We start from the raw sequence: 26107 nt of genomic DNA, 5'->3' as shown, positions 1-26107 counted from the left end.
GCCAAAAATACAATGGTCAAAATTAAGTCACACGTAGTAACTACATTTAAAAACTCAGGAGTTTCTCTTTTTCACCCCACAAAAGTTTCTGAAAGAAAAATAAGAACCATACCAGGTAAATAATATGCAAAGAGACAGTCAAGCCAAGCATGAAAACACACAGACCCCTGTTACTGGTAGGGCGTATATCCTGTCACAGCACATGAGTGCGATCTCTCTGCTTGTCAAGCTGCCACCTTTCCAAAGGAAAAGCTGCACTTAAAAAACCCTCGACAGAAAAAAAGTGATTAGTAAATGTACAGAGTTCACCACATACATCCAATTTGGCCATGAAAAGGAACATTGAAACAAGTTACAGTTAAAAAGATCAGGACAGCAGCACCTGGGTAGCTCAGTCGGTTAAGCGTCTGCCTTCAGCTCAGGTCCTGATCTTAGGGTCCTGGGATAGAGCCCCACATCAGGCTCCCTGCTCAGCAGGGAACTGCTTCTCCCTCTCCCTCACTCTACCCCCCTCCCCACCCCTTGCTCTCTGTCTCACATAAATAAATAAATAAAATCTTTAAAAAAAGCCAGGACAGCACTTTGATACTGGAAGGTTAGGTTGTACAGTCCTCTCCAAGAAATATCCTCTTTCATTATCTGTTTAGTTGTCTAAGGGGGGTAGGGCCCGCCTTGTCTGCTGTGATCCTGTAGAGGACTCAGTATCAGCAACAGCTTTTGACTGTACAGCAGCTTCTCTGCCCCAGTAGGCGAACTCGATCTTTTTTACCCCTTTGTAGAATTGAGGGCTCCTTTAACAGAAAATTTATTCACACCCAAGAACCAGAACCATCTACTGTCTGACTTTCAAATGGGATTACTTGGGGGGGGGAGCCAGTTCCCATATTTTTTTCCTTGTCTTTCACCAGGGTAATAACAGGAAACAAGACACTTTCTTAAGTATAACCATTGCATACCATGACTTGTACCCACGGATATGACTCTCCCAGTCTTTAACAACTAACAGAGGTTTGTCAAGCCCAGAGGTGAATTCACTACTTTTTTCATGGAAATTCAGAAAATCTCTCTTCCCCCAGGACATAAAAATATTTTATCCTTGAACCTTCATGAGCAAAGGCTTCCAAATTCCTGACTTCATATACCCCATACTAGTCAGGAAATAATGCTTTTTCTTCTTTGGCATCAGCTCAAGAGTAAATTGGTATGAGCTGGCACTCTGATGGGATTCTTATCAGGAGCACTTGGTAAGTGGTATTTCCTGGGATCATGTGGTACCACGAGGTTCACTCAGATATACTTAGTCTTCTAGGACCATGATCAGAGCCAAAGAGGGTCTAGAATGTCAGTGGAAAGCTTCAGCAAAGCTCATGATCAAGGTCTGCCCTTCATCTGCTCCAGAAATGAAATCTGAACTACTGCAATGAGGCCAAGAGCCAAGAAGGAAGAGGAGCACCTACTTTTGTGCTCTGTTGCCTGCTTCCTGAGAAACTGTGTGGCTTTTTTCCTCCCCTCTCTTTTGAACTGAGATGCTTATACCAGACCCCCTAGTATCTCATAAGAAATGCAAGTTTACAGAAGCAGAAATTCCAGTAAAGACAGTTCCCTAGGAACTGTGTGTATTTGTATATAGTCACAAGATACTTGACATTCTTGACATTTATACGTAAGTCAATGGACAATATATGTATCTCATGAAATGTCAAAGCTGAGTTTTTTGGGTTTTTTTAAGATGTTAATTATTTGAAATAGAGCAAGAGAGAGGGGACAAGGAGGACAGAGGGGCAGCGGGAGAGGGAGAATGAGGCTCCCTGCTGTGCAGGAGCCTGACAAGGGGCTTGATCCCAGGACCCCAAGATCATGAGCTGAGCCAAAGGCAGACACTTAACTGACTGAGCCACCCAGGTGCCCCTGTTTAGTATTTTTTAAAACCGATGGATTATATAAACATACATATAGTAACCTTAAAAGGATCACTATTTGATTAACTGTTTCTGGTCAATTTTAGATGTAAACAACATATTGAGTGGCAGCAACTTGTTATTTTCCAATGGCGAAAAGAACGGACCTTGACTTTCCTACTTTATGCCAGAAACTGCTATTACCCATTCTAATCTCCCCAGAGCTCCTACAAGGCAGGTATTCTCATCCCCATTAAACAGACAGAGAAACCTGAGTCTCAGGGTTGAGTAAGGGTCACAGAACTAATGAGAGGCTGGGACTGGATTCAAGTCTAAAGATCTAAGCCAAAACCCACCTTTGTTCAAGTACAGCACGTGGCCTTAAGAGTGACAACCAGACAGGGAATCAACAAAAACCAAACTTTAGCAAGATCTTTTGTCACAGAGATCTTCCTCCCAGGCCTTAAGATAGAATCTCATTTTGTTAAGCAAACTAATAAAAATCTTTGCAAGGGGGTACCTGGATGGCTCAGTTGTTGAGCGTCTGCCTTCGGCTTGCGTCATGATCCCAGGGTCCTGAGATCGAGGCCCACATCAGGCTCCCTGCTCAGCAGGAAGCCTGCTTCTTCTCCCTCTCCCACACTCCCTGCTTGTATTCCTCTCCCACTGTGTCTCTGTCTGTCAAATAAATAAAATCTTAAAAAAAAATTCTTTGCAAGGGTCTTGAACACTGTAAATTCCCACAGACATAGGGATGAGTTTTGAGTTCCAGGAATGAGAAGAAAGTTCGAGGGAAACAGACCTTATACTTGGCATCAACCTGCAACTGGTCTATTTTCACAAGCTAGACTACTTCCCCTTCCCTTTCATAAGGCCCCAGAAGGGGCACCTGGGTGGCTCAGTGGGTTAAGCCTCTGCCTTTGGCTCAGGTCATGATCTCAGGTCCTGGGATTGAGCCCCGATTCGGGCTCTCTGCTCAGCAGGGAGCCTGCTTCCCCCCACCCCGCCTGCCTCTCTGCCTACTTGTGATCTCTGTCAAATAAATAAATAAATAAAATTTTTTTTTAAATTAAAAAAAAATAAGGCCCCAGAAAATCCCACTCTTTCCCAGTAATGTCTAGAACAGGGATGGTCTTTCCTACCTTCAGAATCTGGTCCCCTTCTTGAAGGCCTTCTTGCTCTGCCGAGGTACCCTCTTGAATGCCAGCCACAAATATCCCAACATCATTGCCACCAGCCAACCGGAGACCCACGCTGTCTCCCTTCTTAAACCTCACCATTTTGGTGTTGGGGCTGTAATGAGTTCAGTTTTAGAAAAGAAAGATGAAAGATTTGTCTTTGTAAAGGGAGAACCAACATTAGCAGTGAAAGAGTTAATTTCTTCTATCTGTAGAAAGATTTACATGTTAAAAAGCTCTCATTTTTATCATTTTATCTTTTTTGGGACTGTGAGAGGAATATCAGTAGGCCCACTTAACTGGTTAGTAAGTAGAAATACAGATGTTTAAATAAACTCATTCAACATTAGAAAGCAAATAAAAGGCAAGGTTAGGCCATCTGACTGCCAGTCCAGGATTATTTAAAAAAAAAAAAAAAAAGCCGGGGCGCCTCGGTGGCTCAGTGGGTTAAAGCCTCTGCCTTCAGCTCAGGTCATGATCCCAGGGTCCTGGGATCGAGCCCCACATCCGGCTCTCTGCTCAGCAGGGAGTCTGCTTCCTCCTCTCTCTGACTGCCTCTCTGCCTACTTGTAATCTCTCTCTGTCAAATAAATAAATAAAATCTTTAAAAAAAAAAAAAAAAGCCTGCTGCTACCACAGCCTGGGTTCATCAAGGCCAGATCCTACTCCAGGAGCTGCTGCTCTTGACTACCACTAAACAGGGGGCTATCATTATCCCAAATTCAGCACTGGGTCATTTCTTCCCTCCCTCCGCAGGCCAGGATCATCAGGGCACCGCAGCCCCTACAGAGGCCCTGTAGTGACACAGCACTGCACCTATTTGAGAGTTACGGATCTGGTAAACTCAACTACTCAGAATCACATTGTGGAAAAGTAGCCAGAGAAGTAGACAAGCATTCAAAGTGAACTTCACAAAGTTCCCCGAATTCCACATTTTACTTTCCTACAAGTTACTTCTTTCTCATAAACACCAGCGGTAGAGGTTGGTTAAAGGTGGCTAATTGTTTGCAAAATCATCATCTGTAGTTAAAAAGTACCATTCTTCTGGATTTCAGTTCAGGAGATTGAGGTATGTGGAAGGAGAAAGCAAAAAAGAGAGAAAGAGACTGAAATACATACCCATAGATTGCTTCATCTTCAGGACTAGGACGAAGAAAAGTTCTTGGGGCTGCTTTTGGTTGAGGAGCTGTGGATAAAAAAAAAAAAAAAAGAAAGAAAAGTCTATCATTATCAACCTGGATGGATTAACGGAAGTGAGTCTGTTTCTATAAAGATCATAAAATCCACAAAACTCAAGTCTGTACCTTGTGTTATGTATAAGTCATTACATCAAACAACAAAAAAAGTCTTTAAAGTCAAGTTTAATGTTGAGGCATTAGAAAGTGCCAATGGTTTCTCAAAATAAGTGGGGTAACAAATGAACCTTCCAAAATGCACAATCACATGCAAAAGAAGAGAGTATTTTTGTCACTTAAAAACCATATAAATCTTTTCCATCAATAAATATTTAAGCATGTAAAATCATGATGGTAATTTTAGGGTGATGGGGGGTAGGGCTAGGGGCTAGGATGGAGACCAGAGGCAGGAGACAAAAAGGACTTCAACTAATCAAATAAGACAAAATGTGACTGTGACAGGACTGGAAATAGATATATTTGGTCTCTGCCCCAGTTCCTGATACACAGCTCCTAAAATCCCTGTAATTTCCAGAGTGGCAGGGGTGCCAGAAGCATCCCTCTTTGCCTCCAATTCCTGACAAAGAACTGCTGCATCCCTTGGAATTTCCTGGGTGGCAGAGCATCTTTTGTTCTAAAGAGATAACTCCCAGACAGCCTTGGTTGGGGGCTGGTCACCGGAAAGAGCAAGCCACGATTAGAAGCTTGAAACTTTCAGCCTACCTCCCCACCATCTGGGAGGTGACGGGGGTTGGAGACTAAGGTAGTGACTGATCATGCCCATGACAGGGACTCCATAAAAATCCATCAGCCGTGGAGACTGGAATGCCTCAGGGTTGGCGAACACTGGGAACGGTGGTATACCTGGAGAGGACTCAGCAGCCCTGCGCCCCTTGCCTTATACCTCGCTTCCATCTGGCTGTTCTTTAGTTGTATCCTTTATAAGAACTGGTAATAGTAAGCAAAGGGCTTTCCTGAGTTCTCTGAGCCAGCCTAGCAAGTTATCAAGCCTGAGTGAGGAAGGGCAGCGGGAGCCCTCCGTTCAGATCCAGCTGGACAGAAGTATGGGTGGCCCCTGGGAACGGGAGTGGTGTCTGAAATGGAAGCATCTTACTGGACTGAGTCGCTCACCTGCAGGCTGTGCACTAGTTCTGGGCAGTCAGTGCCAGAACTGACTTGAAAAGACAACCACTTGGTGTCTGGAGAATCTGAGAACTGGTAGCTGAGCGGGGGAAGAAACGCACACATGTGCTGTCAGGAATATTAAGAGCAGAGAAGTCTGGGTTGAGATCAGGGATGACACAAGGACCATAACTAATTAAATATAACAAAATGTGGCCAATCCGTTAGAATATGGAAAGGGCTGTTATTCTTTATGTTTTTTTACTATTAAAAGAGAGAGACTGGAGTCCCTCTTCCATGTATAAGAATGATTTTTTTTTAAAGTTTCTTTCTCCTTCTGGCCATCCTCTGGAATTACCAAGCATACACTTTTGAACACGTTTACAAGGACCTTCACCTGGTGGTTCCTCTTGGTATCTGGGTTCCTTGCTGTTCTCTGTGCCAACCGCAGCTGCAGTATCCCCCGTGGCCTTGAAGGGAGTGGGTGTGGCGCCCATCCTGGACCATCTGTTCTGCATGTCCTCTCTTGAACTTAAGCACACATCACGTTAATGTCTCATAACGTCACTGCAGATATGCATGCGTGTACGACTCATGGGAAAATATACATCATCTTACTTTGGCCTTTCCTTCAGCTTTTCATTTGAGGAATGATAGTCATAATCAGAATACTGCTGCCGTCTCTCCTCTGGAGAAAATGATCGGTTTGACTCTATTTCTGAGATATCTGGTTTCAAAAATAAGAAAAGACTTCTTACTAAAATATTTAAGAACTGTACCAGAAATGATACTATTCTCTGGGTAAGGCAACATGGGAAATGGAAAAGAGGCAGGCAGAAACTGTGCCATTAGTCTAGCAGTCTTCCCTTGAAGAAAATCTAAGCCTCTAAAGGGAAAGGCATTAATTAATAAAGAGGAAGCCGAGTTCAGAATTTTATGTTCCTCTTTCATTACACTTTCCTTCAAAGCTGCTACTGGGAAATCAAAATCTATTACTGGATCATATATGTATACACTCATTTTTAACCACACAGAACAGTGTTTCTCAAACTTTAATGTGCATGTAAGTCACCTGGGATCAGAATTAGAATGTAGCTGTTCTGGGGCAGGGCCTGCGATTCTGTGCTTCTAGCAAGCTCCTGGATGTTCATGGAGCTGGTGGGCTGAAGCTTGGAATAGCAAGCAAGTAACTCTAAGCACCTAGCATGCTGGGATTATTTCTCATGCTGTCTTCCTGCACTGCATCCACAGCAGTAACCAAATGATTAGACTTTTGATATAATGGAAGCTAAACTAAGTCTTCAGATTTTATGAAGTAATTCTTTAAAAAAATCAACACATCTATCTTCAAACTTGAGAACTTACTATTTTCTACACTCTACTGCATGAAGGTAGTACCAGATAATTAGTTAGGAAGTATCATCCTAGTTATTTTTTTTAGGCCTACTTATTTTTATTGGTAATTTATACATAGTTAAAATGTTACCCCATGTATAATTCATATTCAAGAAATGAATATTGCCTCCTAAGACAGAAGAGGTGATACACACTGCTAATCAATGCATACCATAATATTAAGCCATTCTGATCAATTCTTTACTATAATGTCTACCTATTTTAGCTCTCTTCCATATGACCCTCTCTTTGTTGGAAATATTCATATCTACTTTTTAAAAATCTACAAGAAAGTGCAAGAATGAACCATTTACAAATGGGTGTGGTTAGGTCTTTGAACCACTCATACATACATTTTTTACTAATAAGTTTCATTTTCAGCGGCCTAAATCAGAGTCCACTGGGAAGTTCATGAGTGCATCCAAATGTCTTATTGGGAAACTAATCTCAACAGACACTTTAACAAGAAATAAGCCACCATTTACTGGAATTAAAGTTTAAAAGAGAAGCTTTTGTTGGAAATTTAGCTTCCAGCTAGATGGCTATGCTAAACTGAGTTGCAAAAGCAACAGTCTTCCTTGCTTCCGGCTAAGCTCACAGCCTCCCCGCTTCTTTACCTTCTATTTCTGAGTCGCTGTCATTTAACGATGGGATGTTGATAAGCGTTTGCTTGCTGTCTCTCAACACCACCAGCTGAAGTTTTCCTCTTGACTTTTCTATCAGTTTTCGAGCGTCCGTTAAAGACATGTTCTCAGTTACAGTTCCGTTTATCTGTGTTCATGAGTAACAGTCATGTTACATGCAATACAACTACGCACAGTGAAACAGGAAGTTTTTATTTTCCCCTTCTAAAAGTGTAAAGGCTTCTGCTACTCAAACAGACATGGGCTTTAGGATGACTTACTAAATAAAAATGAATTATCCTTCAAATTAAATATGACCCTGAACAGCTGGATCCCATATACAGGCATAAGAGAACTATGGTATACTGAAGTTACTCTGCTAATTTATTTAACTTCCAAGCTCAAGACAATGGATTGGTTTACTACTGGAACATGTTTCCTGACTAGAGAGGTTTATAGAAACTTATATTAAACATTCAGCATTCAATACTACCAACTCTCCCCTCATCTTTCCTTAGTTTAGGGAACAGGAGCTTAAACTTTAAATAAATGGGGAAGAAGAAGGTATTCATTGAGTTTTTTGTTGTTTTTTTTTTTAACTGACACTACATTATTAAAAATCTCCATGTCTGCTTTTTGTGATAAAAATCTCACCTTACTGTCCCCTACCAGCTTTTGTCTTACTACTGACTCCCATCTCAACCAAGCTTCACTATGTCAGCACTCAGATGTGAAATTTGGACTAGAAAGCCAAACATGAATTCAGTTGTCCTCTCCCCTCGTACTCCCACCTTGAGAATTATGTCTCCTTCATGCAGGTTGCCGTCCTTAGTTGCCAGACCAGTTGTGGTCATTTCCTTTATGAAAATCTGACTCCCAAGCCGAAGACCGTATTCTAGGGGACAAACATACATATTTCATCCACTTGTTCAGAATATTTAATCTGGTTTTTAGGTCAATTTAAAAATATTTATGAAAAACTGATTTTGCCTGTAGGACATTCTGTAGGACAGCTAGCCTGGACTCATTGAAAAAATTAGTGTCATAAAAAACAAGAGACAGAGGGATTGTTCTAGAGTTAAAACAATATAAAAACCAAATGTGATGCATGAACTTTCACTAGATCCTCGATCCAGAATGGGAAGGGGGGGGCAGTTACGTATTTTGAAGCAACTTCAAAATGAACCATACTACAGCATATTAAAAGGGATATTAATGTTAATTTTCTTAAGAACCGGTAATGGAGGGGGGGGGGCGCCTGGGTGGCTCAGTCGGTTAAGCCTCTGCCTTCGGCTCAGGTTATGATTCCAGGGTCCTGGGATCGAGCCCCGCATCGGGTTCTCTGCTCAGCAGGGAACCTGCTTCCCTTCCTTTCTCTCTGCCTGCCTCTCTGCCTACTTGTGATCTCTGTCTGTCAAATAAATAAATAAAATCTTAAAAAAAAAAAACAAAAAAAAAAACCAAAAACAAAAAAACAAAACAGTAATGGCATTAGAGTTATGTAGGAGAATGTTATCCTCTGGAGATACCTGTTGAAATATTTAGCGGTAAAGGTAAAGGAGATACCTGTTGAAATATTTTGCAACTTACTTTCAAGCAGCTCCAAAAAAACCACTGAGAGACAGTAGTAGTGTGGGAAAGGAGAGGAAGAAGGGGAAAAAAGGAGAAAGAAAACAAATGTGGCAAAATGTTAGCAAATGGAAAAACTAGGTAAAGGCTACATGAGTATCTGCTCTAAAATTAACACAACATTAAATTGGGAACAAAAAAAACCAATTCAGTACATTTCAGTAAACATGTTCTGCTGACAGCCCTGTTGCCTACAGGAAGACACTGCCAATAGTATTCCCTTCATGTGTAACAAATGAGACATGTGGGGTTTGCACTGAAAAAATTTCATTGTGCAAAGGAAAAGGGTCATTAAACCAAGCAAAGCAATAAAGTTTTTAAAACAAGCATATTCTGGGGGTTTATGAAATCTGAATTGCTCTTAAAAGAAAACACACTCTATTTTAAGTATGCATATTTTAAAGTATTTTCAATACTATTCAGACTCATCTAATTTTACTTATGAAACTTGTAAAAATACCTAACTTAAGGATAAATGTTGGTTATTTTAGGAAGGTACCACAACCTAGCAGGTTTTAAAAGAGGCACATTCAAATTTTATTATTATTGTTTTGGACTCAAAATCTTTTAATTCCAAAACAAAGTAACTCTACCATTTAGAAAAGTTATGAAGTAAATTTAAAGACACATTTTTTTTTTCAACTATAATTAACATACAATGTTATATTAGTTTCAGATTTACAATATAATGATACAACTATTTTTTTTTAAGATTTTATTTATTTGAGGGAGGGAGAGAGAGAATGAGCACAAACAGCAGGAGGCAGAGGGAGAAGCAGACTCCCCACTGAGCAAGGAGCCTGATGCGGGCCTCGATCCCAGGACCCCGAGATCATGACCTGAGCTGAAGGCAGATGCCTCACTGACTGAGCCACCCAGGCGCCGCAGTAATATAATTTAAAGATTCTATTTTTATTTATTTATTTGAGAGAGAGAGTGAGCAGGAAGGAGAGGGAAAGAAAATCTAAAGCAGACTCTGCGCTAAGCACAGAGCCCAACACAGGGCTCCATCCCAGGACTGAGAAATCATGACCTGGGCCAAAACCAAGAGTCGGAAGGAAGCTCAACAATTCCTCTATTCTCTTAAAAGCTGCAGTCTTACTGTATAGTTGCAAATAGGTTGTTAACTGGTGTATTTTGAGGGCATCTCTTAAATGGAGAAAAAAAAACTTGAGCAGTTTCTAAGACATTTACCAGCAAAGCTGTCTGGTGCCCATGAAATGTAACAGCAGGCTATATAAACGGATCATATTTTTCTTAGTCAAATTAAGTCTTGCCTACTGCTAGATTTCTTTAAAGATTAATTTTTGTGCAGCCCTAGCCGGTGATAGCTAAATTACTGTGCAATCCTAGCAAACAGTGGCAAAAAACCTTAAAAAAAAAAAAAAAAAAGGGAACTTTATTCCCCCAATGAATTCCAAGTTTAAATAACAAAATGGTCCAGGAGGAGTAAAATTTTATCTCAACAAAGGTACGTAAGCCCCTTTTATCCTTGATAGTATTACTAATATCAGGCATGACTTGGGCAATCACCTACAACAGTAAAGATCTTTTCAAATTGTGGTTTACAACTCATTAGTGAGTCTTAAAATCAACTTAATAAGTCATGAACAGCATTTTAAAAATTTAATGTAATGGAAGCTCTCAGAATGCATCACAGAGAATAAGTTCTGTTCCATGAAAAGCTTGTTCAAGTTTTTGATACAGAGGTACATCCATGATTGTTGCAAAATGTGGGTCTTTCTATGGTGGAAGGAGAGGAAGAGAGAAAGAAGGGGAAAGGGGAGGAGGCGAGGAGGAGAAAGGGGAAGAGGAAAGTTTGAAAAGCATTGCCTTGGGTTAACTCAAAAACCTGGGGTACAAGTCCTATAGAATGTGCATCAGGGCTCTCTGAAGGAGGTCTCATGCCAAGTCATTCCCAAAATTTCTCTACAGTCCACCCTTCAGTCTGGGAGCAGAGCTATTTCTACTGTACAGTTTCTGGGAGCTGATGAATTAGTATGTCATTACCAGTGGTTATAAAGATTCTATAGATCCTTAAGCCTCCTAAGATGCACATTATTTACTGATAGTGCAGTCTCTATTTCTCCTTTGTCTTCTGGGACTGGTCTCTACATACCCCGTTACTCATGTCCCTGTGTTATTCTTTAGGTATTGTGATGGGTACCTAGTTCTATAACTCGACTTTGTGTTCCACTGGAATTAAAAAAATAAACCCTTTCCCTTTCTTTCCTCAGACAAGCCATTTGAAATCCAAGTTCCCAACCTAAAGGGCAAGAAGTTCCCTTTGCATTCTGGGGTGCTCTTCTTTTCGTCTTGGAAGAATTAGGGAACAGAAGGAGATAAGAGATAGGTTTCAAGTAATTTAAAAAGTCAGAACCAAGAAGTGATGTAAGGAACACCTCTGCACTGGCCCTAAAGCCCTATTCATTCACCTTCGTGTTTCCGATCATCTACTTCCAGGAGACGGGATTCAGGTTCTGGCTCTGCCACGTATCTACTGGCTTCGAGATCCAAGCAAGTCACTTCCCATCTTGGAGTTTAGATCGTCACCTAAACTACAGGTACCACTGGCTTCTCTAGCTGCCACATGGGGCTTTACTGAATTTTGGATGAAATGAAAGGTATGCAAGTGCTCCCAGCAATGCATTGCGGGACAGGCAGCCTGGGCTAGGGCCCACCTCATCTGTGGGCATGCCAAAACCTCTCTGCCCTGTGGTCCTCCCCACTGTACACAACCAGAAGGAAGTCTCTTACCTCCACACAGGGTTCCGGTGAGGACTAAGAGAGTATGTATGCAGCATAGGCCAAAACTCAAGATCAGCTAGAGTCCTATCCACTCCCATGGTTTCACCACTTAAGCCACACCAGGCTCACCAGGAGAGCTTGCTAACACAGACTCCAAGGGCTCTCCCCAGGGTTTCTGGTTCTGGGGCAGAGCTGGGGCCTGAGAATCTGCATAAACTGCAAGGCGGTGCTTAAGCTGCTTTGAGAACCCCGGCCTAGGAGTTTAAAGGTTCATTTCAGCAGCCTGGCTCTGCCATTACTGATAGCTTTGTGCAAGTTAATGAACGTTTCTGTGCCTCACTTTCCTTGTCTACGTAATGAAGATGTAAGAAACTCCCACATGAGGTGGTCATAAGGAAGAAATGAACCAATCGGTGCAACGCATTTGGGTCAGTGCTTGGCACACAGTAAGTGCCACGTAAGAGTTAGCTGTTGTAACAGTGCTTTTCCTCCTCGAGCATGCCTACCTTCATTTGCTTTGCTTTTCATCAGAAGGACCCCGATGGGCCTGTCCGAGTCAGACTGGCCTGCGTGGTCCGGCCGCCCCCTCAGCTCAGGGCTGGGGCTGCGGGAGTGCAAGTGCTCGCGGCTGCGGCTCCGAGGCGCCGAGTACCGGGCATCGGGCTGGGCCCTACGGCCATACTCTGCCTCTGGGCTGTAGGTGCGGTCGTAGCCGCGGTCATAGCCCCGGTCGTAGGCCTGGTCATACTCGTCATAGGCCCGGTCAGTGCTCCGGCCGAGGCTGCGCTCTCGGGCCCGCCCGTAGTCATCGTGGTCCAAACCCCGCTCCAGGCTCCGGCCACGGCTGCGCTCTCGGGCCCGCCTGTAGTCGTCGTCGTCCAAACCCCGCTCCAGGCTCCGGCCACGGCTGCGCTCGCGCTCCCGGCTCCGCGCCCGCTCGTGGGGACGCCCCCTCTCCGGGCTGTCCTCCCAGCTGCGGCTGCGCCCTCCGTGGCTGCTGCGCCGGCTCCTCTCGCTGTACCCGCTGCGGGCACTTCTGCCATCAAACTCGTCCATCACCTCAAAAGCACGGTCATCCTCATTGATGGGTGGGCTGCCCTGGGGCGGGGCCAGCTGGACCTTCCGGGGCCTCTTGACCACCTGTCACCCAAACAGTGGGGATGCAGGACAAGGACAATTAAATACAGAGAATGCAGTGGTTAAGAGCCCCAGTCTGGTTCTCCTTTCAGTAACTCTCTGTCCCCCTCGACTCACTAAGCCCCTGGTTCCTTGGGGGTCAAAAATACCTCACAGAGCTAAGAATAAGACAATGAGTATAACTAAACACAGTGCCTTCAAAAATCTGCTTCTATACTCAATAGCATCAAGGAACTTTAAATCCCTAAGTTAAAAACTCCAGAAATCGAGACATTCTAGATAAAACTGCCTAGATTCATCCAAAAGTCAATGTCTGGGGGAGGTGGGGGTGGAATAAGGACCCTTCTAGATTAAAAGGCACTGAAAAGATAAGGACCCAGTGCAGTGATGAGCTCTGGTTGGATTCTGGATGGGGAATAAAAATCTTATCAAACATGTCTTGGGATTTGGACTGGATATTAGATGATACTTTAAAGTCACTGTTAACTTCCTTAGATGGGGTGATATAGTGTTCTAGTTATGTAGAAGAATGTCCTTATTTAGGAGATGTGCGCTGACGTGTGTAGGACTGACGCTGTCATGTCTGCAACTTTCTTTCAAATGGTTCACTAACAATATGCATCTGTGGGGCGCCTGGGTGGCTCAGTGGGTTAGAGCCTCTGCTTTCGGCTCTGGTCATGATCCCAGGGTCCTGGGATCGAGCCCCGCATCGGGCTCTCTGCTCCGCGGGGAGCCTGCTTCCTCCTCTCTCTCTCTGCCTGCCTCTCTGCCTGCTTGGGATCTCTGTCTGTCAAATGAATAAATAAAATCTTTAAATAAATATATTATATATAAAAATAAATAAAAATATGCATTTGTATACATAGAAAAATCGAGTGAAGATGGTAGAATATTAATACTGTACAAGATATAGTGTTTATTACACTAATCTTTGAACTTCTCTGTTTGAAAATTTCATAATATATCATTGGGGGAAAAGAAAAATAACCACACCCCTGGTACCTCCCCCCAGCACTGCCTTTAAACATACTGTATTTCAATTTTCGCTGTATGTGTCCATTTGCCTGGCTGGAGTAAGCACCCCTTGCTCCCGGCTCAGGAGGCATCTGGCTCAAAGCTGATTCTCATCCAGTGTTTGCTGAATGAATGAGTGAGCAAATAAATGAATGAATGCTACCGACTGCCGGTTATCGCCCAGGACAGTCTAGTTCATTAACACATGACAGTTCTTGTTTGGGCCTTTACAAATGGGTTTTTGAGCTGAAATATATTTTCTATACAAACGCTGTCTTGCAAATGTTCTCTCTCAGTCTAGTTAATTCTCTTAGGATTGTCTAACCTGGTTCCTGATATAAGAGAATCATTGAAAGTTAGGAAAAGGATGAGGAAAAGGCAGGGAGAGCTTACTTATATCTTTACATCATCCGTAACGTCACCCCAAAGTAGAGGAAGCAAGAAATTAGTAGTCCCTAAATTATGTCATTCTGTCCAGCCCTTACAAGCAAGTGGTGATTTTCCTCTGAGCGTAAAAACAAGACGCTATCGAGGCAAGCTGAAAGCAACCGGGGCTTACAATGGCGGCGATCTTCCCACTTTTTCTCAGCTGCTGAACAGCAAATGAATGAAGCACGTCCTCCATGGGGGTGCCATTAACCATGACCACCCTGTCATTTTCTCTGCAAACAAAAAATAAAAACAAGACCTGAAAAACTCCCATCTATTCACTGTAAATCACTTATTTAGGAACACACAGAAGCAGCAAATTGACTCCAAACGCTTAAAGGACTCAGTGCCTGATGACTCCTGAGGCTCAGTCACTCAACTCAGTGTGAGCCCTTCCCAGGAAGGAACCCATGAGCAGCTCAGCCCACTTTTGACACTGGAAACCAGCAGGGAATACCCCCACCAAAGGGCTCCTCCAGGAGGCACTCAAGCAGTGGCAAGGTCTAGGCACAAAAGGAACTTCTGCACCAGGCCCTCCCCCACCGAAGGTGCACGGTGGGCTTCAGAAAGTCTAAAATTAGCCCCCAAAGCAGGCTGATATCCACCTGTATTTTTCAGGGGAGGGGAAGAGATCAGGAGTTTGCCTCTGATTATTAAAGAAATTTTGAGGTCATTCAAAAACTTCTTACCTCATCCCAAAAATTATTTTTTAATTCTACACTGCTCTCTGCATGAAAGACTGCTGACTTAGATATGACCATACAGACATGAAACGCCAACAGAACCTAAACTTCTGAGCTCTCTAGCCAAGGCAGTTATATAATTAATTTTAGTTTCTGCCCTGAGAAATTATCTGGAGGGAATTCAGATATGCATCTTTTAAAATGGTATAATCTGTTCAGACCAGAAGGCTGGAAATTGGAAAATCTGTGTTTGCATGTACTAAATCTTCCCAATTTCCACATTCCTCTTACAAATCAGATCATCATTAGGCCAAAGTATCCTCATTGAATTCTGAATGAATATAAGGTGAAATAAATACAAAGTGATGGGGGTAGGGGGGAAAGCATGCTGATTTTGTACTTCAGATTCAGAAATGACTCCTAAGCCTAGGAATGACAGCTGGGTTAATTATAACCATTTCCCCTTGTAAATGACTGCTCTCCTCCCTCCAAAGTTTGGATATTTCCAAAGGTTCAGGGATAGTTAAAACATGGTGTGTTCCAGTACCAATTCTTGCTTAAAAACTTTTCTTTTTTTCTTTTAATGATTTCTTAAATATAATTTAAGTTAATTAGCATGTAGTGTATTATTAGTTTCAGAGGTAGAGAGTTCAGCAGTTCACCAGTCTTACATAATACCCTGTGCTTACTATATTACATGCCCTCCTTAATGTCCATCACCCCATTACCCCATTCCCCTGCCCCCCTCTCCTAAAACTTTTCAATTTATGTAAAAGCTCCTTTTTTTAAAGTGCATGCCACTACTCCCCTCCCCCTCCACCCCACCTCCAGCCAAGCACCCTGTCTAGACCCAACCATCGGGGCCGGCAGGGGCTGTGGCTGGAACACAAGGACACTCACTGAAGCAGCCCATCAGCGGGCCCACCGGGGAGCACGTCTGAAATGACGATTGACGTTTCTCCATTTTCAAAGTGGGGGTTGTCTCTGCCTCCAGACACTGCAATTCCAAATCCTCTTTTGGAATCCTGTTCATTGGAGTTAAAAGAAAAATTTTTTTAAAAATCCTTCTTCCATAAGTGGCTTTTAGGATTTACTATAAGCACTCAATAAAAGAAAGGTCAGGCCAATAACCGGAGACAGCGCAGGAACAGAGGCTTACAGAAACTAATGAGAAACGAAATAAAGCACCATCATGGTTGGCTGACAGGTTTAGAAAGGGAAATTCCTTATCTAAAAGAAATAATCTTGCGAAAAGCCATAAAAGATGGATAGTACAGAATGGAGTTATCAGTAGAAGCTGGCAGGGGATGGGAAATAACATCTTCTGTCCACACCGGGATGTGCTTTTCAAATCACCAGTCATACTCTTCTCATATCCCGGCCTAAGCGGGGACAGCTTCGGTCACACCTGTACCTGTGCTAAAACCCCATTTTTAAAGTATACCTTTAACTTTCAAGTTAGGTGAACTGTGGTTTCATTTTAACATAGGATGACCAAAAAAAGTAAACAGATTTTAAAGATAAAGTAAATTCTGAAGATAAACTTGGTTTTAAAGCCTTCTGAGAGAGCAAAGCATTAAACTCCTTCCTGCATGAGTAGAAGACAGAAAGTCTAGATGAATTACATCATAATTGGTCTAGAAATGTAGAATAGAGAACCCACTTAATACATAACCCTAACCCATTTCAGTGTTTAAAAAAGCTAAGCTCCCTGGGTACTTGGCTGGCTCAGTCAGTGGAACATGTGACTCTTAAACTTGGGGCTGTGAGTTCGAACTCCAGGTTGGGTGTAGGGATTATTTAAAAATAAAACCTTTAATAAAGCTAAGCTCCCTAGGTTTCATCCAGATGATATGGCTAAATGTGATTATAATTATAAATCAAGGTTGCTTATATAGACATGTACTCAGAGAATAAAACAAAGTCATGTCTTCCCACCCCCACCCCCGCCATGGAAGATTTCCCACATGGGACCCACTGTGCCAACTAGAGACAAACAATTAGCAATACCAAACAGGCTAGCCGATTGTCCCTTAATTACGGGGCTTTGGATGGGGTAGCACCAGCACCGGGGTAGCTGTTTTATACAGAGGTAGCTCCATCCCTATACTAGACCTAAAATGATTCTCACCTTCACCCCTGAAAGGGGCATGTGAAATGCTGGTGGCAGGGTGCAGAGAAGAGTCAGAAGAGGACTAAGGTTAAAAAGTAAAACTCAAGGGGGGAAACCAGGAGAAATGGTGTTATGTCACTGCTCCAAAAGTCTGGGCACCTAAGCACTGATCTGGGTTTTTTTATACCAGGATTAATTTAATTCATGTATACAGGGAACTAACTTTTCAACCAAAGTCAGGGTTTGAAAAGTTCACAGTTCTAAGGAAAACTCTCCCTCTGAGGAACTTACAGTCCCTCTAGGGACTTACAGTCCAGAGCCTGGAGGGATTCAGAGGAGTACTAAAATCCCAGCAGAGCCCACAAAAGTCACAGGGATGCTGACCAGGGCAGATGATGGAGGAAGACCTCAGGACTGGTCAGGTCAGCCCAGGCGCACACAGATCCCACACCAACTCTCGGTGGCTGTGCGTTTCGAGTGGGACTAACACCTATCGTGCCTACCTCAGACTGCTGTCAGAAGAATAAAAAGGAACAGAGCCAACATTTATTAAGCAACCACTGTGTGCTGGACTCCATGTACAAAAGCTGTTTGTATGACCTCATTTACTCAAGAGGAGCAGTAGCTGTGAAATAACTCATAATTAAGTGAAATACATTTATTTTTTTTTAATTTTTTTTTTAAATTTATTTGACAGACAGAGATCACAAGTAGGCAGAGAGGCAGGCAGAGAGAGAGGAAGGAAAGCAGGCTCCCTGCTGAGCAGAGATCCCGATGTGGGGCTCTATCCCAGGACCCTGGGATCATGACCTGAGCCGAAAGCAGAGGCTTCAACCCACTGAGCCACCCAGGCGCCCCGAAATACATTTATTTCTGATACTACTACTTTCAATCCCATGGGCAAGAGGGGAGGATTTTTTTAAAAATCTGATTAAGTCAGCACCTCTTAATATGATCATGAGTTGGGCAAGGAATAGACAACCCATGTCTCCTGACTGCTAAACCAATGTTCCAAAATTCAGTTTGGACTTCATGTGTTACAATTACAATGATAAAAGCTGGGGTACCTGGAGCACCTGGGTGGCTCAGATGGTTAAGCACCTGCCTTCAGCTCAGGTCATGATCCTGGAGTCCTGGGATGGAACTGTGTCAGGCTCCCTGCTTAGTGGGATCTGCTTCTCCCTCTCCCTCTCCCTGCTCCAACCCATGCTTGCGTATGTGCTCTCCCCCTCTCCCTGTCTCTCTCTCAAATGAGTAACTTAAAAAAAAAAAAATTGGGGCACCTGGGTGGCTCACTCAGTGAAGCGTTTGCCTCCGCTTCAGGTCATGATCCCAGGGTCCTGGGATTGAGTCCTGCTTTGGGCTCTCTGCTCAGCGGGGATCTTTTCCCTCTCCCTCTGCCTGCTATCCCCCCTGCTTGTGTGCACTCTCTGTCAAATAAATGAATAAAAATCTTTAAATAAAAGTTATAAAAGTTGTAGAAGCTACCTCAACATCCTTAAGCAGTACAGGTTATTTCCATTTCTCCCCACCTTTTCTCTCTTTTTTCCATAACCTGTTTTGTCTGGAGATAAGTGAATGCACTAAACAACCTCTATGATTTTCTAGTACACAGACCTTAACCAAAAAGTCGTAACGTGCAAATCTTTTTGATAATGTAGTAATTACTGCCAGCTACAAAGCATCATCCACCTTAAGGGGGAAAAACTATGTTCGGGCAAAAATGAGTAAGATCCATGACCTACGAACTCAAGGACACAACTGTAGCATGTACTGTACAGCACCCACCTTTTGTAGGGTCACCGTGTACTGTTCCCATATCAGTTCTTCCATGCCTGGAGCCTGTTTTAAAACAGTAAGACCAATTTGATTAAAACCACAAACATTTCAATGCTAGAAATAAAGCTAGAAATGAGAATGTCTCAATATAAAGTCCAGTTCCTACATTCCACAAACCAAAAAGACGTAATTTTTAGGAACACCGTATGACCTATTTTCACACTCCTTCAGTCAAATGGCAGTCTTAATAATACTGGAAAATTGGTGAACTACATAATAAGAGATACATAAATATTAAGCGTTGAGCTTTTTACTATCACCACTCCAAAACAATCATTATAAAATCCCTCAAAAAAAAAAAAGAAATTTAGAGTTTCTTTCTTTTTTTTTTTTAAAGACATATTTACTTACTTGAGGGAGAGAGCCAGCATACAGAGGCAGGGGGACAGGCAGAGGAAAGGGGAGAAAGGGAGAGGAAGAGAGAATCTCAAGGAGACTCTACTGAGTGCAAAACCCAACTCGGGGTTCAATCTCATGACCCTGAGATCATGATCTGAGCTGAAATCAGCAATTGGACACTTAACCCACTACACTTCCCAGGCACCCTGAAATCTAGAGTTTCAAACATATATGTATTTTTAAAGATTTATTTATTTACTTATTTGAGAGAAAGAGAGCACATATACAAGAGGTGGGGAGGGATGAGCAAAGGGAGAGGGAGAGAGAATCTGAAGCCGACTCAACTGAGTGCAGAGCCCAAGCTGGATCTTACAACCCTGAGATCATGATCTGAGCCAAAACCAAGAGTCAAACAGTTACTTTTATTTTATTTTATTTTATTTTTTTAACCACTGTTCCCTCCCTTCCTGTCAAGGGTGATCTCTTAGGCAAATTTTACACATTTTTATGTCTAAAGGAATCCCTAGTCTTCTCAAAGAGTGCCCAATTGGGTAACCTCTTATCAATACTGCTGGACGTGAAAGATGAAAATGCCTGCATAAATTGATGGAGGCTTCGGTTTCTGACAATATTCCAAAACAGATGTCCAGGAAAGCCTGAAAATGGTAGCTATCAGTTGAAAAATACTAATAATAATCCATTAAATGCAGGCTGACTTTGAAGAGAAATCCTTAAAGTAGAAATACCAAGAAAGCTCAAAGCCAGAGAGATAAACCAGCACTGAAACAGGCATTTAAACAGGAAGCCAGGAAGAGAGATTAAATGTAGGATCCAAAGAGGGTGGAGATTAGATCGGACTGGATCCAGTAGGGGAAAAAATATCATTAGGCTCATGGAGATGGCAGGGACCCATGCCTTGCTCATCCTTGACTCTGAGCAGAGTGGAAATAACTAAAAATATCTCCCTAGAGAATTCCTATCAACACACCTGTACTCAAACAAGTTTAGGACTATAACTTTTTTTTTTTTTTAAGATTTTATTTATTTGTCAGAGAGATAGAGAGTACAGGCAGGCAGAGTGGCAGGCAGAGGCAGAGGGAGAAGCAGGCTCCCTGCAGAGCAAGGAGCCCAATGTGGGACTTGATCCCAGAACACTGGGATCATGACCTGAGGCAAAGGCAGCCACTTAACCGACTGAGCCACCCAGGCATACCAGGACTACAATTCTTAATACAAATGTGGCATACCTCCTCAGAACACACTCAAGGTAGTTTTGCATGATAGTGCCATACAGGTACACAGAGGCAAATGCAAATTCTCTCCAAGGAACATACCAAAACATAGGTTTCAGAGAATCCCCCAGGTAAGTATCTGAGAACCATGAGTTCACAATTTGAATGCATACACACATAACAAGTTACCGTGAGTGACCACTAAAAGAAAAAGAAAACTGCAGAGTCAAAGGCTGTAAATATTGGAAAGATCAGTCACAGACTCAGAGATGTAGGTACAATATGAAGTTATCATAAGAAATTAAAAGGAGACAGGGTGTCTGGGTGGCTTAGTCAGTTAAGTATCTGCCTTTGGCTCAGGTCATGATCTTGGAGTCCTGGGATTCAGCCCTGCATTGGGCTCTCTGCTCTGCAGGAAGTCTGCCTCTCTTTCTCAATTAAATAAAATCTTTTAAAAAAAATTGTTTAGACACATAAATCAATGAAACAGAATAGAGAACCCAGAAGTGCACCCTCAACTCTTTCTATGGTCAACTAACCATCGACAAAGCAGGAAAGAATACCCAATAGAAAAAAGACAGTCTCTTCAACAAATGGTGTTGGGAAAACTGGACAGCCACATGCAGAAGAATGAAACTAGACCATTTCCTTACACCATACACAAAAATAGACTCAAAATGGATGAAAAAACCTAAATGCAAGACAGGAATCCATCAAAATCCCAGAGGAGAACACAGGCAGCAATCTCTGTGACCTCGGCTACAGAAACTTCTTGCTAGACACATCTCCAAAGGCAAAGGAAACAAAGGCAAAAAATAAACTATTGGGACTTCATCAAGATAAAAAGCTTCTGCACAGCAAAGGAAACAGTGGACAAAACCAAAAGACCAAAAGACAACGAACAGAATGGGAGAAGATCTTTGCAAATGTCTTATCAGATAAAGGGCTAGTATCCAAAAAGCTACAAAGAACTTCTCAAACTCAATACCCAAAGAACAAATAATCTAACCAAGAAATGGGTAGAAGACATTTCTCCAAAAAAGATGTACAAATGGCCAAGAGACACATGAAAAAATGTTCAACATCACTCAGCATCGGGGAAAAACAGATCAAAACCAAAATCACATATGACCTCACACCAGTCAGAATGGCTAAAATTAACAAGTCAGGAAATGACAAATGTCAGTGAGGATGTGGAGAAAGGGGAACCCTCTTACACTGTTGGCGGGAATGCAAGCTGGTGCAGCCACTCTGGAAAACAGTATGGAGGTTCCTCAGAGAGTTGAAAATAGAGCTACCCTGCGACCCAGCAATTACATTACTAGACATTTATTCCAAAGACATAAATGTCGTGATCCAAAGGGGCATCTGCACCCTAATGTTTATAGCAGCAAAGTCCACAATAAGCCAAACTGTAGAAAGAACAGAGATGTCCATCGAAAGATGAATGTATAAAGAAGAGGTGGTTATACACACACACACACACACACACACACACACACACACAAAATGGAATATTACCCAGTCATCAAAAAATGAAAAATTGCCATTTGCACCAATGTGGATGAACTAGAGGGTATTACGCTAAAGGAAATAAGTCAATCAGAGAAAGACAGTTATCATATGATCTCACTGATATGTGAAATTTAAGAAACAGAACAGATGAATATAGGGGAAGGGAAGAAAAAATAAAACAAGACAAAATCAGAGAGGGAAATAAACCATACGAGACTCTTAACCATAGGAAACAAAATGAAGGTTGTGACGGGAAGGGACAGTGGAAAAGAGGTAACTGGGTGATGGACATTAAGAAGGGCATGTGATATAAACACTAGGTTTTAAGACTGATGAATCACTGACCTCTACCTCTGAAACTAATAATACATTATATGTTAATTAACTGAATTTAAATTTAAAAGTTGAATTTTAAAAAAATTATTTAAAAAGAAATTAAAAGGGGAAAGTGGAAGTGTAAAGAAAAACATCAAAAATGATCAAGCACATCTGGGATGGAAAAAGCAAACAAAACTTTAGAAATAAAAATATGTAGGGTGCCTGGGTGGCTCAGGGGGTTAAAGCTCTGCCTTCAGCTCAGGTCATGGTCCCAGGGTCCTGGGATCGAGGCCCGCATCGGGCTCTCTGCTCAGCAGGGAGCCTGCTTCCTCCTCTCTCTCTGACTGCCTCTCTGCCTACTTGTGATCTCTCTCTCTGTCAAATAAATAAATAAAATCTTTAAAAAAAAAGAAATAAAAATATGTAATTGAAATGGGGTAAAGAATGGAGTGAACCACATACTACACACTGGTGAAGACAATAAATGGAAGACAGGTATGAAGAAATTACCCAGAACACAGCAAAAAGTATTTAAAAAGTGTGATATCCTAAAGAAAAGTTAAGATCAAGGAAGTCTTACAATGTGTCTAGTTAGATTTCCTGAAGGAGATGTTAAAGGGTACGGGAGAAATATACTCAAAGAGATAATGGCTCTTCCAGAATTGAAGATTTTTCGGGTTCAAGAAGCCTAACACATCACAGGCAGGGTAAATGGGGAGAGATGGGGAGAAAAACCCTTTTAAATACATGATAATCCCAAAGCAGAAAAAAATGTAAAGACTTAAGAACACCTAGACAGGAGAGATTACCTATAAAAAACAATTAGAATAACAGCTGACTTTTTTTTTTTTTTAAAGATTTTTTATTTATTTATTTGACAGAGAGAGATCACAAGCAGGCAGAGAGGCAGGTAGAGAGAGAGGAGGAAGCAGGCTCCCTGCTGAGCAGAGAGCCCGATGCGGGGCTCGATCCCAGGACCCCGAGATCATGACCTGAGCCGAAGGCAGCGGCTTAACCCACTGAGCCACCCAGGCGCCCCAACAGCTGACTTTTTAAAAAAGATTTTATTTATTTATTTAAGAGAGAGAGAGCTCGTGCGCACAAGGATGGGGATGGGCAGAGGGAGACGGAAACTCCCAGCTGAGCAGGGAGCCCACAGCGGGCTATCCTAGGACCCTGGGATCATGACCTGAGTGAAAGGCAGACGCTTAACCAACTGAGCCACCAGGCACCCCTAACAGTGGAGTTCTAAACAGCAATGATGGAAGCCCAAAGTCAACAGAATAATATTTTAAAAACAATACATGTTGATTTAAAGGGCAGAAAGACATTTTTTAAAAAATAAAAACTGGGAGAGATTATTACTCTAGACCAGCAATAAAACAATTTCTGAAGAATAGTTGGGAAAAAAGGACCATAACTCCAGAAGTAAGGCCCAGGATGCAAGAAGGAATGTAAGTGAACCTGAACCCCCAGCTATATGCAACTGTAATAATATTGTGCCGTTTTTTAGAGTTAAACAAGATGGAACCAAAGCAGTGGGCAACACTGCATGTAAATCCAGAAGACTTTAACGTAATTAGATTACTCTAAATGTTTTATTCAGGAGCAGAGTTAAACTGATGATTAATTTTGAACTTCACTGAGTTAAATCTACTTTTCTGGGGTAACCAGTTCAGGAATACTTATAGTAAGTACATAACTTCCAACATAGCAGAGGGAAAAATTAAACAACAAAAAAGTCAATCTATAAAAGGCAAAAGGGGAAATCTGGAAAAAACAGCATAAATATAAAACATAAACTAGAATATAGAAGAGTATAGAAAAGTAATCACAATAAATATAGGCAGGCTGTCAGGATGGATTAAAAACAAGAAGGTCCAGCTGTGTTTACTTATTTTTATTTTTTTTCGAGAAAGAGTGTGAATGTGAGTGAACAGGTAGGGGTGGGAACAGAGAGAAGGTGAGTGAGAAGAACCATAAGCAGGCTCCATGCCCAATCTGAAGCCCAAGGCCAGGCTCAACCCCATGACCCTGATACCATGACCTGAGCCGAAATCAAGTCAGACGCTTAACTGACTAAGCCACCCAGGTATCCCCAGCTATGTTTTTTAATAAAGAATTTCTAGAGGCACCTGGTGGCTCAGTGGATTAAAGCCTCTGCCTTTGGCTCAGGTCATGGTCCCAGGATTCTGGGATCGAGGCCCACATCGGACTCTCTGCTCAGCAGGGGGCCTGCTTCCTCCTCTCTCTCTCTCTGCCTGCCTCTCTGCCTCCTTGTGATCTCTGTCTGTCAAATAAATAAATAAAATCTTTTAAAAAAATTTTTCTGAAACATAAGGACACAAAGAAATATAATTATATAAATAAAAGGCCTTACTATATTTATATATAAATGAAAATAATTTAAGAAGAACTAGTTGTTTCATACTAATTTTTTTTTCTCAATAAAATCTGCCATTCCTGCACTGATACTAATATGAGAGAGAAAAGAACTGAAAATGTCCAGACGCAGTGCTTCTTTTTCCCTGGTTAAGAAACTCTCTGAAATGGGGAGAACACAGCATAACATAAAAGGCAATTCTATCAACTGATCTATGGGAGCCCATCATTTTTTCCCTTTAGCAAAGGGGAGTTAGAAAAAAGCAATTTTGTTTGTACAGAAGGTAAACCAGCCTACTCTTGAGTAGCTATAACTGATGACTCAAAGTGAGAGGAAGTAATCTCCTTTAGCTCACCCTCTCACTATGCATTCACTTTTAGGACATTTCCATGGCTAATACCATCTGGCTCCAAGAGATCAGAATTCTTAGATTAAAAACTAGAATAAAAAAAATCACCTCTAGGGTTAAAAAGAAAATACAAATTGTCTGAGGAACAGGAGAGAACTAGAATATATGCCACGGGACACCTGAGACCAGCTGCTATGGGACAGGGATGGGGTGGGTGGGAGCAGCATCCCAAAAGGGGTGATGTTTAGATTAAGTGAAGGCACATCAACACAGTGAAACAGGCAAACATTCAAAAAAGATTGTCTAAATTAGGTAAATCTCCTCCAATTATTTAAGTTTGTTCACCAAGACCACTGTCAACTGGAAGAAAATGAAAGTGGATTTTCAGATAAGATTTTTATATCTCACTCACTCCTAGTACAGTGGTTAGTGCAGAGGAGGCACTCAGAAAGGTTTCCTTCTCATAAACCAAGAAGTGGATACACTGTCCATTACAGTTGTTAATACGATTAAGACACAATTTCTTTTTTTTATGTTTTAATTTTTTAATTAACATATAATGTATTATTAGCCCCAGCAGTACAGGTCTGTGAATCGCCAGGTTTACACACTTCACAGCACTCACCATTGCACATACCCTCCCCAATGTCCATAATCCAATCACCCTTTCCCTAGTCCCCTTCTCCCAGCAACCTTCAGTTTGTTTTGTGAGATTAAGAGTCTCTTATGGTTTGTCTCCCTGCCGATCCCATCTTGTTTCATTATTCCTTTCCTACCCCCCAAAACTCCCATGTTGCCTCTCAACTTCCTCATATCAGGGAGATCATATGATAATTGTCTTTCTCTGATTGACTTATTTTGCTCAGCATAATACCTTCTAGTTCCATCCACGTTGTCACACATGGCATGATTTCAGTTCTTTTGATGGCTGCATAGTATTCCATTACACACACACACACACACACACACACACACACACACACACACA

The 26107-nt window shown here is 42.0% G+C and overlaps 1 protein-coding gene across 5 annotated transcripts in view; it reads right to left on the bottom strand.

Annotated features, from left to right (window-relative positions):
* LOC111153615 (tight junction protein 2) overlaps window positions 1–26107 on the bottom strand; it is a 101272-nt gene that overhangs the window by 16272 nt on the left and 58893 nt on the right. For all 5 annotated transcript variants that reach the window (XM_022512752.1, XM_022512755.1, XM_022512756.1 and 2 more), the window contains 10 exons: window positions 18933–18986; window positions 15932–16056; window positions 14479–14581; window positions 12275–12908; window positions 8183–8286; window positions 7386–7539; window positions 5992–6100; window positions 5771–5904; window positions 4196–4262; window positions 3041–3191 (listed from right to left, as the gene is read on the bottom strand). In XM_022512752.1, the coding sequence (XP_022368460.1) occupies window positions 3041–3191; window positions 4196–4262; window positions 5771–5904; window positions 5992–6100; window positions 7386–7539; window positions 8183–8286; window positions 12275–12908; window positions 14479–14581; window positions 15932–16056; window positions 18933–18986 (1635 nt within the window). The remainder of the gene's footprint in view (window positions 1–3040; window positions 3192–4195; window positions 4263–5770; window positions 5905–5991; window positions 6101–7385; window positions 7540–8182; window positions 8287–12274; window positions 12909–14478; window positions 14582–15931; window positions 16057–18932; window positions 18987–26107) is intronic.

This window comes from Enhydra lutris, unplaced genomic scaffold, assembly GCF_002288905.1.
Source record: "Enhydra lutris kenyoni isolate GAN:26980312 unplaced genomic scaffold, ASM228890v2 scaffoldscaffold33, whole genome shotgun sequence".
Taxonomy (NCBI): Eukaryota; Metazoa; Chordata; class Mammalia; order Carnivora; family Mustelidae; genus Enhydra; species Enhydra lutris.
This window is presented reverse-complemented; position numbering and strand designations above follow the sequence as displayed.